This window comes from Bactrocera neohumeralis, chromosome 3, assembly GCF_024586455.1.
Source record: "Bactrocera neohumeralis isolate Rockhampton chromosome 3, APGP_CSIRO_Bneo_wtdbg2-racon-allhic-juicebox.fasta_v2, whole genome shotgun sequence".
Lineage (NCBI taxonomy): Eukaryota > Metazoa > Arthropoda > Insecta > Diptera > Tephritidae > Bactrocera > Bactrocera neohumeralis.
In genome coordinates this window covers 14,710,693-14,723,624 of record NC_065920.1, presented here as the reverse complement: position 1 = coordinate 14,723,624, position 12,932 = coordinate 14,710,693, and the positions used below count along the sequence as shown (strand labels likewise).

Sequence of the window (12,932 nt, the reverse complement as noted above, 5' to 3'; positions counted from 1 at the left end):
TGAATATATTACACATATTAACCAAATATTGTAAACATTATAATTCTTAGGTAAGGAGGTAAGAATACAGCCACTCCTGGCACAACTAACGTTAAATAATAAACTTTCGAAAAGCATTTAATCATAAATTTATAATAAGAAATTTAAACATATTTGCATTATTTTATATCATGAATGCAAAAAATGTTTGCAATTTATTTCACATATAAAATAGAAGTGTCATTGCTATATAAATATGATTTATTAAATATATATTACATATTCTAATTCCTTTAATTCATCCGTTTCAGATTTTATATTGGTAAAAAATTGTGTATTGAAAACTAGCAACCCTACGATAGCTTTGAGCACTGAAGAAGAAGAAGAGCTGTTTGAACAGCTGGCATTTTACATTCCTTTTCTGCTTATTTTCGGACATGCAGACTTTGTTTATATCGGTTAGTTTGCCATGGATTTACCGACCGATTCATCTTTACGAAATTTATTACAAACTACCTCTAATAATAAAGTAAGTATATGAATTAATTATCGTGCAGATTTTATTTTATGATCTCACAAATTGCAGCAAAATCCGCACAACACATTGCAACCACAGCAGCCAGCTACAACTCCCATCGTTGAGCCGAAGGATGTACAGCATGAGGTCAAACTGCAGTATGTATTCTTAAGCAAAATACGTTAAAAAACGCTTTAGTTAAAGTATTTTATACTTCATTTTCAGAAATGTCGTAGCTACGGTCTCTGTTGGTTGCGAACTGAATCTGCAGGATATAAATTTTCGCACACGCAATTCAGAATACACTCCCTCCCGCTTTCATGGTGTTGTAATGCGCATGCGTGAACCACGCTGCACAGCGCTAATTTTTCGAACTGGTAAAATAATTTGCACTGGAGCACGCAATGAGACTGAAGCAAGTTTAGGGGCAAGAAAATTTGCACGTATACTTCAAAAGTTAGGATATCCTGTGAAGTTTGTAGACTTTAAGTTACATAATATCGTAGCGACTGTGGATCTGAGATTCCCTATACGGCTGGAAAATTTAAATCAAATGCATGGTCAATTTAGTTCATACGAACCGGAACTGTTTCCAGGTCTAATATACCGCATGGTTAATCCACGTATGGTGCTTTTAATATTTGTGAATGGAAAAATTGTATTCACCGGCGCGAAAGCACGCAAGGATATATTGGAGTGTCTGGACAAAATATATCCCACTTTACTAAGCTTCCGGAAGAATTAGTGCTGCTATTTTGTATAAACGTATATTTTGTTAAGGTGTCGTATTTTATGTTAGCTGTACTGTCATATTGCCTGTAAAAAATATTAAGTTATATATATTTATATAGTGACAAGAAGAAAGCATTATTATTAAAATAATAAAAAACAATGTCTGTATTTTATTTATAAATAAATATTTATCTTGAATACATACACATACAAACGTTTATTGCTTCATTATGACGTTCGTCTTTCGGTATTGTTTATATATTTTTTTTAATTACCTGCAACTGGTAACCCTGCTTTTAGCCATTTGTGAACAACTACATTGGCTCTTCAACGGAATGTTGTCACGTCAGCTGTCAAATTAGGCAAAAACAACACAACCATACAAACAGAAAAAGATACGTATCTGGCAAATTTCGTGGGTTTTCAGTTGGAAGAAAAGTGTATTTAGAATTTTATACATAAAACAAAAGAATTTTATTGTAATGCTGAGTGTAAAAAGCAGCAGAAAAGAACTATTATTTTATCTGTGAACTGTTAAAACAAAAAAAGACGTGAAAATGTCATTCGTACGCACCTCGACGGGTGGCAATGAGTCGGTGCATAAATTTGTTGAGGCCTTGCGGGCAGACTTTAAAACACTTTCCCTGGAAACTAAAAAGAAGTATCCATTGATAAAGGAGGTTAGAAAATAAACACAACACGTTCTCATTAAATTAATTAAGCAAAAGATTCGTACGAGGGTAGACTGCAATACGAAATTTGATGTGTCACAACTGGGTGCGGCGTGCGTAGGGGGTGGTGTTTGCCCATTGGAGTTATGTGTATATGCATACATATGAACGCTGCCATTGTTTTTTCGTTCACATCAATTACTGGCTTTTTTCAAATATCTATCTGCATATACATACATATGTATATTAAGTACTGGTGTATAATTAGTAAATAAAAACGCATGATTTTACATACAATAAAATATTAGGTCTTGGGAGCTCTCTCATTGAAAACTAATTCACAATCCTAATACTTGTTTTTTAATTTTTGCCTATTCAGTCATGCGAAGAGGCTATTTCCAAATTGAGTGCAGCAAGTAATAATCAACAAACTTCTGTCTACTACACGGTAAACCAAATTCTGTATCCGCTTGTGCAAGGATGCGAAACCAAAGACCTTAAAATTATTAAGGTGAGTCATTTCCCCTAACGGTTAGATATAAATATATGCACGTAAATATTTATGTGCTTGCCGGGGCTATTGCCTACTATCTTATCAATACCTGCTTTAAATGTGATTACCTTTGCTAACATTAAAGTTGTATATTACAGTATTGTCTGGGCATGATGCAACGGCTTATCACCCAGCAGGTGGTTGATCAAAAGGGTGCACGCTACATAACCGATGCATTATGGATGCTTATGGAAAATAACATAGAAGAGGTTAAGGTCTTGCAAACTGTCACGCTCTTGCTAACTACCAACACGGTGGTGCATGGCGAAACATTAGCCAAATCGCTAGTACTATGTTTTCGACTACATTACACCAAAAATTCCACCATTGTTAACACAGCAGGTGCTACTATACGTCAACTTGTTTCATTGGTTTTTGAACGTGTATACTTGGAGAAAAACTCTATGGCATCTCTACAGGGAATAAATCAAAATGCAAATAAAGAAACGTTGGACACTGATAACAGTACTGGAGCTAGTGCTGAAATGCAGACCTTTGCAGCGGATGCATTTTTCCTATTTCAAGTAAATGTTTTTACAAATTCTAACTATTGCATTATTTAACGAAACAAAATTTTAGGATCTCGTGCAGCTAGTAAATGCCGATCAACCGTATTGGCTTATCGGTATGACTGAAATGACACGCACTTTTGGCTTAGAATTACTCGAGGCAGTATTAACTAATTTCAGCGCTGTTTTTCATGAGGTAAATGGCAATAAACTAATTCAATCTATATTCAAACATATGCTTTATATTTAGAATAACGACTTTCGTTTGCTACTGAAAGAACGCGTTTGTGCATTAGTAATTAAACTATTCTCGCCAAATGTAAAGCATCGCCAGCTACCGACGCCCAATAACGGCAATACGGCAGTCCCTAACGATAAACCATATTTTCCCATCAGCATGCGTTTATTGCGTTTAGTGGCAATACTCATACAGAAGTACCACACGATATTGGTAAGTTAGGAATGTTATATAATTATTATTTGTTTTTCCATGTAATTTCTAATTTAACCTTTCGACTTCGCTTTGTAGGTAACGGAATGTGAAATTTTCCTTTCTTTGATAATTAAATTTCTCGATCCTGACAAACCGCACTGGCAACGCGCCTTGGCATTGGAAGTCATACATAAACTGGCCACAAAACCAAATTTAATCGCTTTCTTTTGTAAATCCTACGATTTAAAAAATCATGCCACAAATATTTTACATGACATGATCACAGCGTTGGGAACGTTCGTGCGATATTCGTTAATAAATGCGGCAGCTTGTACGTGCGCTAAATATTTAAAAAAATTCTACCAAGTATAATATATTTTTCGCTTTTCTTAGTGCAAAATGGACAGCTGCCTGCTGCTAATCAAAATAATCCCACAACTGCGCATAACGCTGGCAATCAATGCGGCTTCATGTTTCGTGGCGTTTACTTATCACTAGTCACCAATTTTGCACCTGGCGTGGCAAAAGCCGTCTAGTAATTTATAAATATTTACGCCAACTAATTCATTATAACATAATTTTTCTTTTCTTTTATAGTTTGGAGATGTTGGATAAGTTGGAGGCACCCAACATACCGGACAGTTATGGCGTTTCTGTAGCTTACGCCATACTTTTGGATGTAACCAGCTCCATTGGCTGCGTAATACAACGAACACCCGAACTGGTTTGTTTTGCAAACGAAAACCACAATATTTTATTTGTACTTTTATTTTTCCATTTAATGTATGCAGCAACAAGCGATCCACAATGTCGATATTACCACAGAAGAGGAGCACAAGCCGTTGTGCATACAATTGATCAACTCCAGTTGGAATGGCTTACTCTCCGCTTTCGTGCCACTAATAGATGCCTCAATCGACGAAGGCACAACGGATAACATACTAAAGGCAATGCAGAGTTACGCTGCACTTTGTGGTCTGCTGGACCTGCTTGGCCCCCGTGACGCCTTCATAATATCCATGTGCCGTGCCTCTTTCCCACCGCACTATGCCGCGGCAATATTTGCCAATAATGCGCACATGGATGCAGATTTGCGTGGTAGTACAGAGTTTCGCACACATTTCGCTATGTAAAATTAATATTTAACGCATTTCTTATTCGTAGGTCATGCGCGCAGCAATAGCCAAGATTTGAACAACCAGTTCATGAACACCTGCAATGAGGGTGAATTTCGGCAACAAATCGTGGCGGTGGGTACGCCATTGCCCAGCGCGTCGCTGCCGCACAGCATAATGCAAGCGCCGGTCATGTTGACCAATAAAAATCTGCAGTGTATGCGTGCCATATTGTGCTTGGCGCGCAATAACGGCAGCATACTCGGCACATCTTGGCATATAGTGCTGCAAACGCTACAACACCTGGTGTGGATTTTGGGCTTGAAGCCCTCCACGGGCGGCAGTTTGCAAGTGAGTGCAAGTTCGAGTAATTTGAAATACTTTCAGTGATGTACAAAATTTGTATACATATGTTTTTTTGTTGCAATTTAGGCATTCCCAAAGCCAGCCGTGGAAGCAAATGTGGGCATACAAACTGCAGTTATGGCCGACTTGCCGGTGCTGTCCCAAATGCTGAGTCAGCTTTTCGAATCCAGTCAGTGTTTGAACGATATAGCGCTGCATCACCTGATCGATGCATTATGCAAGCTCTCGCATGAAGCTATGGAGCTCGCTTATGCCAATAGGGTAAGCAAATATTTCTTTTACGTGTTTTATATAAACCATTACAATGCTTGGCTACTACCAGGAGCCGTCCTTATTTGCCGTCGCTAAACTACTCGAAACTGGCCTGGTGAATATGCCACGCATTGAGGTGCTTTGGCGTCCACTTACCAATCACTTGCTGGAGGTTTGTCAACATCGTCACATACGCATGCGCGAATGGGGTGTGGAAGCCATTACCTATTTGGTTAAGTCCGCACTGCAGTTTAAGCATACCGTACCGCTAAAGGAAAACATGGAGCTGCAGACAATGTTGCTAAGTCCACTTTCGGAGCTCTCGACGGTCATGCATGCAGATGTGCGCCAGCGACAGCTTGACTGTGTACTGCAGATACTAAATGGCGCAGGCGAAATATTGTCCTTCGGTTGGCCGGCAATAATCGAGATTATTGGCGCAGTGAATGAGCATCACGGGTGCGTGTGTTAACCTTAAAAGCAAAAATATTTAATTTTTCCAATTATTGCTTCGTAATTTTAGCGAGCCATTGATACGCACCGCATTCCAGTGTCTGCAGTTGGTGATCACCGACTTTTTGACGGTTATGCCTTGGCGTTGCCTGCCGCTGTGCATTCGAACTGCCGCTAAGTTTGGTTCACAGACACAGGAGTTGAATATTTCGCTCACAGCGATTGGTTTGATGGTGGGTTCATTGCAAATTTTGTCTAATACGCAAATGATTAATATTATACTTCGTTTGCAGTGGAACATTTCCGATTTCTTTAATCAAAATCAAGATAAACTAATGTCGAGCCAAGTGGAGGAGGTGGCCATACTGCCGGATTTCCCAGGCACGGTGAAAATGCCGCAATTCGATAAGCTTTGGATGTGTTTGTATGCCAAATTGGGTGATTTGTGCGTTGACTTGCGCCCAGCGGTACGCAAATCAGCTGGACAAACGCTCTTCTCCACCATTTCAGCGCACGGAAGCCTGCTGAATCCGCCCACATGGCAAGCATTGGTTTGGCAAGTTCTATTCCCACTGTTGGATAATGTGCGTGCCCTGTCCAGTTCGGCCAGTAATGAGAAAGTGGATGCCAGCGGCAATATACTGATACACCATTCGCGTAACACCGCCCAAAAGCAGTGGGCGGAGACACAAGTGCTCACACTCTCCGGCGTCTGCAGGGTATGCATAGTGTTTTGATCATCTGTAACAAATGCTAAGCCACCTATTTATTTCAGGTATTCAATACCAAGCGTGAGCTGTTGCAAATGTTGGGTGATTTCGATCGCGCTTGGTCGCTAGTTTTGGAATTCATCCAAAATGCTGCATTGAGCAAAAATGGGGAAGTATCCTTGGCCGCGCTCAAGTCGCTACAAGAAATTATGTACCATAATGCGGATAAAGCCGCGTCTCTCACGGACGAGGAGACCACACGCGTTAAAGACGATGAAATTTGGACGGTGAGTTTTGTTGTTGTAGCGGCAGAAAACATTCCTGCAGTAATTTTAAGGCATTTTGCCGAGTTGATGGTCCTTGGCTGGTTAAAAATCCGGGTCCGTTCCGGTTACTTAGATCCTACTGTCGTGTGAATTGTTGTGTCAGCTTATTTTCATATTTTTTAATAACTCCCGTTATTCTTTTTCACAAAGATTGCTTGGAATATTTGGCTAAATATCGGCATTGAGAGCACAAAGATCACAACGAAAAACAACGACACCCAGGATGAATTCTACGTGCCCAGCCAGGCATTTTTAACCGCATTGATACAAATTTTCCCTGCAATTTTCCAACACATACACCAAAGGTGCGCCCAACGTAGCTATTTTCACATATATTCGGAATAACTTTTAAGTTTAACATTTCTGCTTGCAGGTTTACTTTGGAGGACTTTGAAAAATTCTGCATTGTGCTGACGAATGCGGTGTGTATACCCGTACAAACTGACGCCGTTCCATATATAATGTCCTCAGTATCCGACTCACTACTCACACCTTTGCACGACGGCATACTCGACTGCATGGATCTCATACAAAAGGTTTGCAGGGCTCTCAGTTGCATATATTCTTTCCAAGAGTACAGTAAACGCTCTATGAAACGGACGCTCATTGGCCGGTCCCAACATCTGTCTTTTGATGTTTATTAAGTAAAATCTATTAAGTGGACAACTCTATTAACCGGAAAGAAAGACTAGTCCCGCCAGTGTCCGCTTATGGCAGATTTCACTGAATAAAAAAATATTTTTTTATTTTGTATTTTTTAATTTTGTATTTTTTAATTTTTAATTTTGTATTTTTTTTTTAATTTCATATATATTTTTTAATTTCGTAATTTTGTTTTAATTTTGAATTTTGTTCTAATTTGGTTTTTTCTTTTAATTCTATTAGTTTTTTAATTTTTTTATTTTTATAAATTTTTTTTTTAATTTTTTTATTTTTATAATTTTTTTTTAATTTCTCACACTTTTTAATTCCATCTATTTTTATATATGTACATACATATGTATGTTTTTAGTATCATGTATTTTTTTTAATTTTTTAAATATTTTGAAATTATTTTATTTATTTTAATTATTTTTTTAAATACATACATATGTGTTTTTTAATTTTGTATTTTATTTTTAATCTTCTATATTTTATATTTTTTTTTTAATTTTGTATTTTTGTAATTTAAATTTTTCTTTAATTTCGACTTTATTTAAATTTAATTTTTTTGTAATTTCGTATTATGTTTTAAATTTTGTAATTTTTTAATTTTGTTTTAATTTTTTTTTTGGTAAAATAGTTTTGTTTAATAATTATTTTTTTGTTTGTTAAATGGTTTTATTTTATTATTTTGTATTTTTATATATTATTCAATTTTACATATTTTTTAATTGTACATATTCTTTATTTTTTTTTTTAATTTTATATTTTAAATTCATGTAATTTTTTCGTTTTTTTTTTTAATTTTGTGTATTATTTTTAATTTGGTATTGTGTTTAATTTGATTTTTTTCATATTAGATTGTTTTTAGTTAAACATTTTTTTTTTGTAAACTGATTATGTTTTTTTTATTAATTTTTTATATTTTTATATATTTTTCAATTTTTGTAATTTTTTTATATTTTCTTTTAATTTTGTGTTTTTTTCTTTTTGTATTTATTTATTTTAATTTTGAATTTTCTTTATGTTTTTATTTTTTGTGTATTTAAATTTTTTTTTATATTTTGAAAATTTTTACTATTTAGTTTTTTTTTAATTTCATATATATTTTAATTTTTGCAGGAGGCAACTAAAGAGGGCTCCAACTTGAAGCATATGATTCCTGTTATATTCCGCCAATTACTGGTGTTCAGTAAGTTTGCCTGTGCACCGCCTGCGTACACGGGCGTCGAGCATAAGTACGCTAAGACAGCGAATCATTATACAAACAATGCTTCCGTGGAAATGGTCAGCATGAATTTCATACCGTTTGGCGAGAAGTCCATTAGTATATGCGTGAAATTGTATCAAAGTACCGCTACGGAGGAGTGCGTCATGCATGAGAATATTTTACATGAAATTATCAAGGTGAGCACTAACGTGACCTGCAGCCATTAAATTTATATATATGTATATGGAAATTTCCACTCCACACAGGCACTGCGCACTCCGCTCGCCATGAAGTACAAGTGTCTTTCGTCCAGCACATGGAAATTGGCCATCTCGAGTTTGATTACCGTCCTACATACCGGCCTGAAGGTGGCACGCGCCAAACCCAACTATTTCACCGGCATGTGGGATGACTTGGCCGACACATTTGATAAATTTCTCTTTCCTGCAAGGTGAGTAAACGCACACACACACACACTTTCGCCCGTTATTAATCGTTGTTGTCAATTGAAAATTTATTAATTAACTTTTGCTCGCAGCGTTTGTACAATTGAAGATCGTGGCCTAGACGAAATTGTGCTGGACGAAACAATTGATTGTCAGGTCATCGAACTGTTGCGTGACGAGGTGTTGCCGCACGCGCACGAAATGCCGCATCAATTCATAATGCAAATTGTTGTGCTTCTCAACAAAGGCTCCATACATTCCGCATCTGACTCGAATATTTGTTATGAATCCGATTGGAAATTACGTGAAATCTTCGCCAAAACCTGCTTTGAAACGCTCTTGCAATTCTCGCTGCTGGATGACACTTGCAACAACAATCGCAACAGCTTAACGGCGGCATCGGCAACGGTGGCGGGCATTAATGCAACATTGAATTCGAATGTGCTCGGTGGTGGCAAGGATTTTGCCGGTCGCTTAGCGGTTACTGCTTTGTTACATCGATTCCAGGAGGTCTTGAAGCGTTTCAACGATGACGAACGACAAAGTGGCAAATGCCCTCTGCCAAGGTATGTAGTTTGGGATGAATATCAATATTTGGTGGTTTTGTGTGAATCCTTGTGATAATATAGACTTCTGGGTCTTACAAATTTCTGTGAAAATTATTAAATCGGATTATAGCCCCGCCCACTCGACCGATTTCAACCAAGTTCGGTGGGTAATATTATTCTAACATTAATAAAATTAAACGAAAATCCCGTTTACGTCCCATGTGACTTGTTGCGAACTTTTTTCGAAAAAATAATAAATCTGTGAGATATACTATTGTAATTAAGAGAGAATAATTTTCTGATAATAATATATCTGTAACTCGAAAACGGGTTGAATCGGATCAAGAATTCCCTTAGCCCCCGTGTACCTAATAGATAGAGGTGTGGAAACTTGCCCTGGATCCCATAAAGCTAATAACGAGATTTTCAAACATCTAGTTGACTTAATTCCTTATATGTTGGCGATGTTATTTGAGGTACCTTAAACTCAGAGAGCATTTTCATTTCATTCACTAGAACTCTTACGATCGATTTTGGGCCAAAAGGATTTTGCGACAGTGCATGTACTGAGTGTGGCTCAGGGTTGACCAAGCTCTCGCGAAGCCAAGCTATCTAGTAATAGAACAGAAGAGGATACGGCAGCACTGACCCGCTCCCATCCTACTGATAGCGGTTCTAGGTTGCCCTTCCTTGCTAACTAATCAGCTTTACAATTTCCTGCTATTCTGCTGTGGCCTGCCACCCATACCAGTCTTATTCCAAAGAAACTCGATGCTATTGACAGCATGGTTAGGCACTCTTGGCCAACCCTGAACGCACTGTTAATGAGTTCAAGGCTGGTACTGCAGCCCTGCTTTCTGAGTGGATAGTCAACTCTCTGAAGTAGACTTTACTCTGGAACAGTATATCTACTGCTACGGTAATGGCTGCAACATCGGTTTGGAAAACACTGCAATAGTCAGGAAGTCTGAAGCCGAAGTTGATAGAGAGCTTCTGATAGTAAATCCCTCCACCAACCATCCCCCAAGATTTTTAGTTTCTTTGCAATTATGGTTTTTTCAATAGCTGTCCACCACATAAAGACTCCATCTAACATAAAGGCCTTGACTATGGTGTCGTAGAGCCAGAGGACCACTTTCGGCTCCTCTACAGTAGTATAAGACAATTGAAGCCTTCTTTGATCTCTCTTCGGGTAGGTAGATAATTACGAATCGATATATTGAAAAAATTGATTTCGAATAAATGGAGATTTTTGCCTTCTTACTTTTGTTTTTATCGCGAGAGCAAAAAGTTATTTGTTTGACCTTCAGCTGCCAGATAGCGTAATTTCATAAAACGTAATTTATAGCGATTTGTATTTATGATAATGGCAATGATGTTCTTATCCATTAAATCTCAAACGCAATAAATAGAAAATATAAATTGTTATTGTAATTTTTACTCTGCATAATGTCTTTCAGATTCCGTCTTTCGGAAATTTCCTTCGTGCTAAAGGCAATCGCCACATTAGTCGTCTCTATGAAAAAAGCACCGCCATCGAAAGGTAACAGAACTATAAAATACAAATTTCAATTATTTTAATTTTAATTACTTTCATATTAGTAAATAAGCCAGCGTGGGACCAGCTTATCGGTCTATATCCGTATCTCGTTGACTGTACCACGACGACCTCGCCAGAGGTGTCGCGCTCGTTGCGTGAAGCGTTGCTGCAGTACACAGACCTACTGCAACCACCCAAGTGTCTAAATACCGAAACTGCAAATAATGCGAAACTACAAAATGCCACGCAATCAAATGGACAAGAATAAATGTGTAACGAAAGTCAGAGAATTACTTATATACAAATATACATACACACACACACAGCCGACATTTAAAGCCGTCAATTAAATGACGTTTATGGGACTTTTACAATAACATTTGCAAGCGGATAAAAACATAAAAGTTTGATATTTATTTTGGGCATGCTTAAATAAGACAACTTACCCATACACATACAAGTATACCAAGTACACATACTTATTTAACCAACTGTAACTAATTAGGTATACGCCGGCATACGCAATTGTGCGCTTACATTCGCGTCTATTTTTAGCCGTATTTGTATGTATGTTGCGTATGTGCCGTCAAAATTCAGCGGATAAAGCGAAAATTCAAAATTTCTCTGCTTAAATAAAATGGCAACTTTGCACTGCAACGGTGCATACATATTAATTATTTGTGCCTCGGCAAGCGTTTTTTGTGTTTAATGTTCGTTTACCGTTTTTTAGTTATTCAACTTTTGTTGGAGTGTAATTTTTTATGGAATCCAAATTGGTTTTTATACTTTATTATTATTATTATTATTATTACTATTATTATTACTATTAACACGTATTATATAATAGCATAGCAGTTTTAGTGCATTAAAATGCAAGACGCAAGTTATTACCTATGAAATATTTACTATACAAACTAATTATATTTAGAGATCTTTGTAGTGAACGTTTTTAATAAGATGAAATCGATAAACAAAAAAATATTGATAATATAGTATACACAATTTCTTGTCCTACTGTACTTTCAGCCATTGATAAAGTAATAAAACACAAAGTATTAGGCAAAGAAAAGCAAACAAAAACTAAACTTGTTTCTCATTCAATAGTTTCAGTACCGTTATTTATACAAATTTTATGAAGAGAAAATATTTGGACGGACGGATGGACGTACAGACAGACCTTCAACCGGATTTCAACTTTTCTCGTCATCCTAATCAATTATTATAACCATATATGTATGTATCTCGATTAGTTTCACGTGATATATACAACAGTTAAGTGAACAAAACTGTTATACTTTTACACTCCATATATTGGTCAACATGTGGAGGTACCTTAATGGAACTCAGAGGGAAATTTTTGATAGCATTGTATATGTGGAATACACAATGAATCGGAGATATTGGGAAGAATTTCTCTTGTGCCCGGCTTTCCCAGGGAGACAAGGTGTTCTGCAACAATTTTTTGCACCTTTTTTTTCTCCAAGAATTCCCTACAATCATCCCCAGGACACCTGTTCCTCGCTATGACCGTAAGAATACAAGTAATAAGTAAGTACATGCCTCTTGTTCTCAACTTATGCCAACATTAGAAAAACAGCGAGCATATAACGTAACGCAGTGATGACGTCAGCGTGGACGTCATTAAGTTCTGGAAATTTGAAAACATCAAATTTGATTTGAATTTGTCATGCCCAACCGTTGTTGTCATTAGAATTGGATTGTTTGCGCTCAAGTGTCAGATAGCCGCGGCAGCCATGCATACATACCCATACATAAGTCTATATTCATTAAATAAACATACCTATGTACATATTTATACATATGTGTAGAAAGAGTGTCTGCGCACATACGCAAAATTTGATTTCAGCATAATTTGCTCATATGCGAAAAAAATGTTGTCATGGGCACTTTAAACACGTTTTCTTTGCCT

General features: G+C 36.9%; 2 protein-coding genes across 3 annotated transcripts; both read left to right on the top strand.

Moving 5' to 3' along the window:
• The first annotated feature begins 389 nt into the window (after positions 1-389).
• LOC126753108 (TBP-related factor) lies at positions 390-1,388 on the top strand. The gene is made up of 3 exons (XM_050464282.1): positions 390-508; positions 566-654; positions 722-1,388. Exons 1-3 carry the CDS (start codon positions 449-451, stop codon positions 1,239-1,241), a joined length of 669 nt encoding a protein of 222 aa, XP_050320239.1. The 5' UTR covers positions 390-448; the 3' UTR covers positions 1,242-1,388.
• Positions 1,389-1,600: 212 nt separating this feature from the next.
• Positions 1,601-12,087, top strand: LOC126753104 (protein MON2 homolog). Of its 2 annotated transcripts, none has more exons than XM_050464256.1 (22): positions 1,601-1,908; positions 2,279-2,410; positions 2,551-2,976; positions 3,032-3,157; positions 3,212-3,412; positions 3,491-3,725; positions 3,788-3,929; positions 3,992-4,118; positions 4,186-4,489; positions 4,559-4,860; positions 4,942-5,136; positions 5,198-5,586; positions 5,651-5,813; positions 5,874-6,299; positions 6,356-6,577; positions 6,767-6,921; positions 6,990-7,152; positions 8,381-8,665; positions 8,735-8,919; positions 9,007-9,480; positions 10,923-11,005; positions 11,065-12,087. In XM_050464256.1, the coding sequence occupies exons 1-22, from the start codon at positions 1,786-1,788 to the stop codon at positions 11,268-11,270; spliced, it is 5,064 nt and encodes a 1,687-aa protein (XP_050320213.1). In that variant the 5' UTR covers positions 1,601-1,785; the 3' UTR covers positions 11,271-12,087. The 2 variants fall into 2 exon arrangements, with proteins under 2 accessions (XP_050320213.1, XP_050320212.1); XM_050464255.1 differs by having other exon boundaries at positions 4,186-4,492.
• Positions 12,088-12,932: the final 845 nt, after the last annotated feature.

Bases quoted from the DNA above. Each gene is read 5' to 3' on its own strand.
- LOC126753108 (XM_050464282.1), top strand. From the start codon at position 449: ATGGATTTACCGACCGATTCATCTTTACGAAATTTATTACAAACTACC. The intron at 509-565 runs GTAAGTATATGA...CACAAATTGCAG, and splicing joins AAACTACCTCTAATAATAAA to CAAAATCCGCACAACACATT. The intron at 655-721 runs GTATGTATTCTT...CTTCATTTTCAG, and splicing joins CAGCATGAGGTCAAACTGCA to AAATGTCGTAGCTACGGTCT.
- LOC126753104 (XM_050464255.1), top strand. From the start codon at position 1,786: ATGTCATTCGTACGCACCTCGACGGGTGGCAATGAGTCGGTGCATAAA. The intron at 5,587-5,650 runs GTGCGTGTGTTA...TCGTAATTTTAG, and splicing joins GCAGTGAATGAGCATCACGG to CGAGCCATTGATACGCACCG. The intron at 6,300-6,355 runs GTATGCATAGTG...TATTTATTTCAG, and splicing joins CACTCTCCGGCGTCTGCAGG to GTATTCAATACCAAGCGTGA.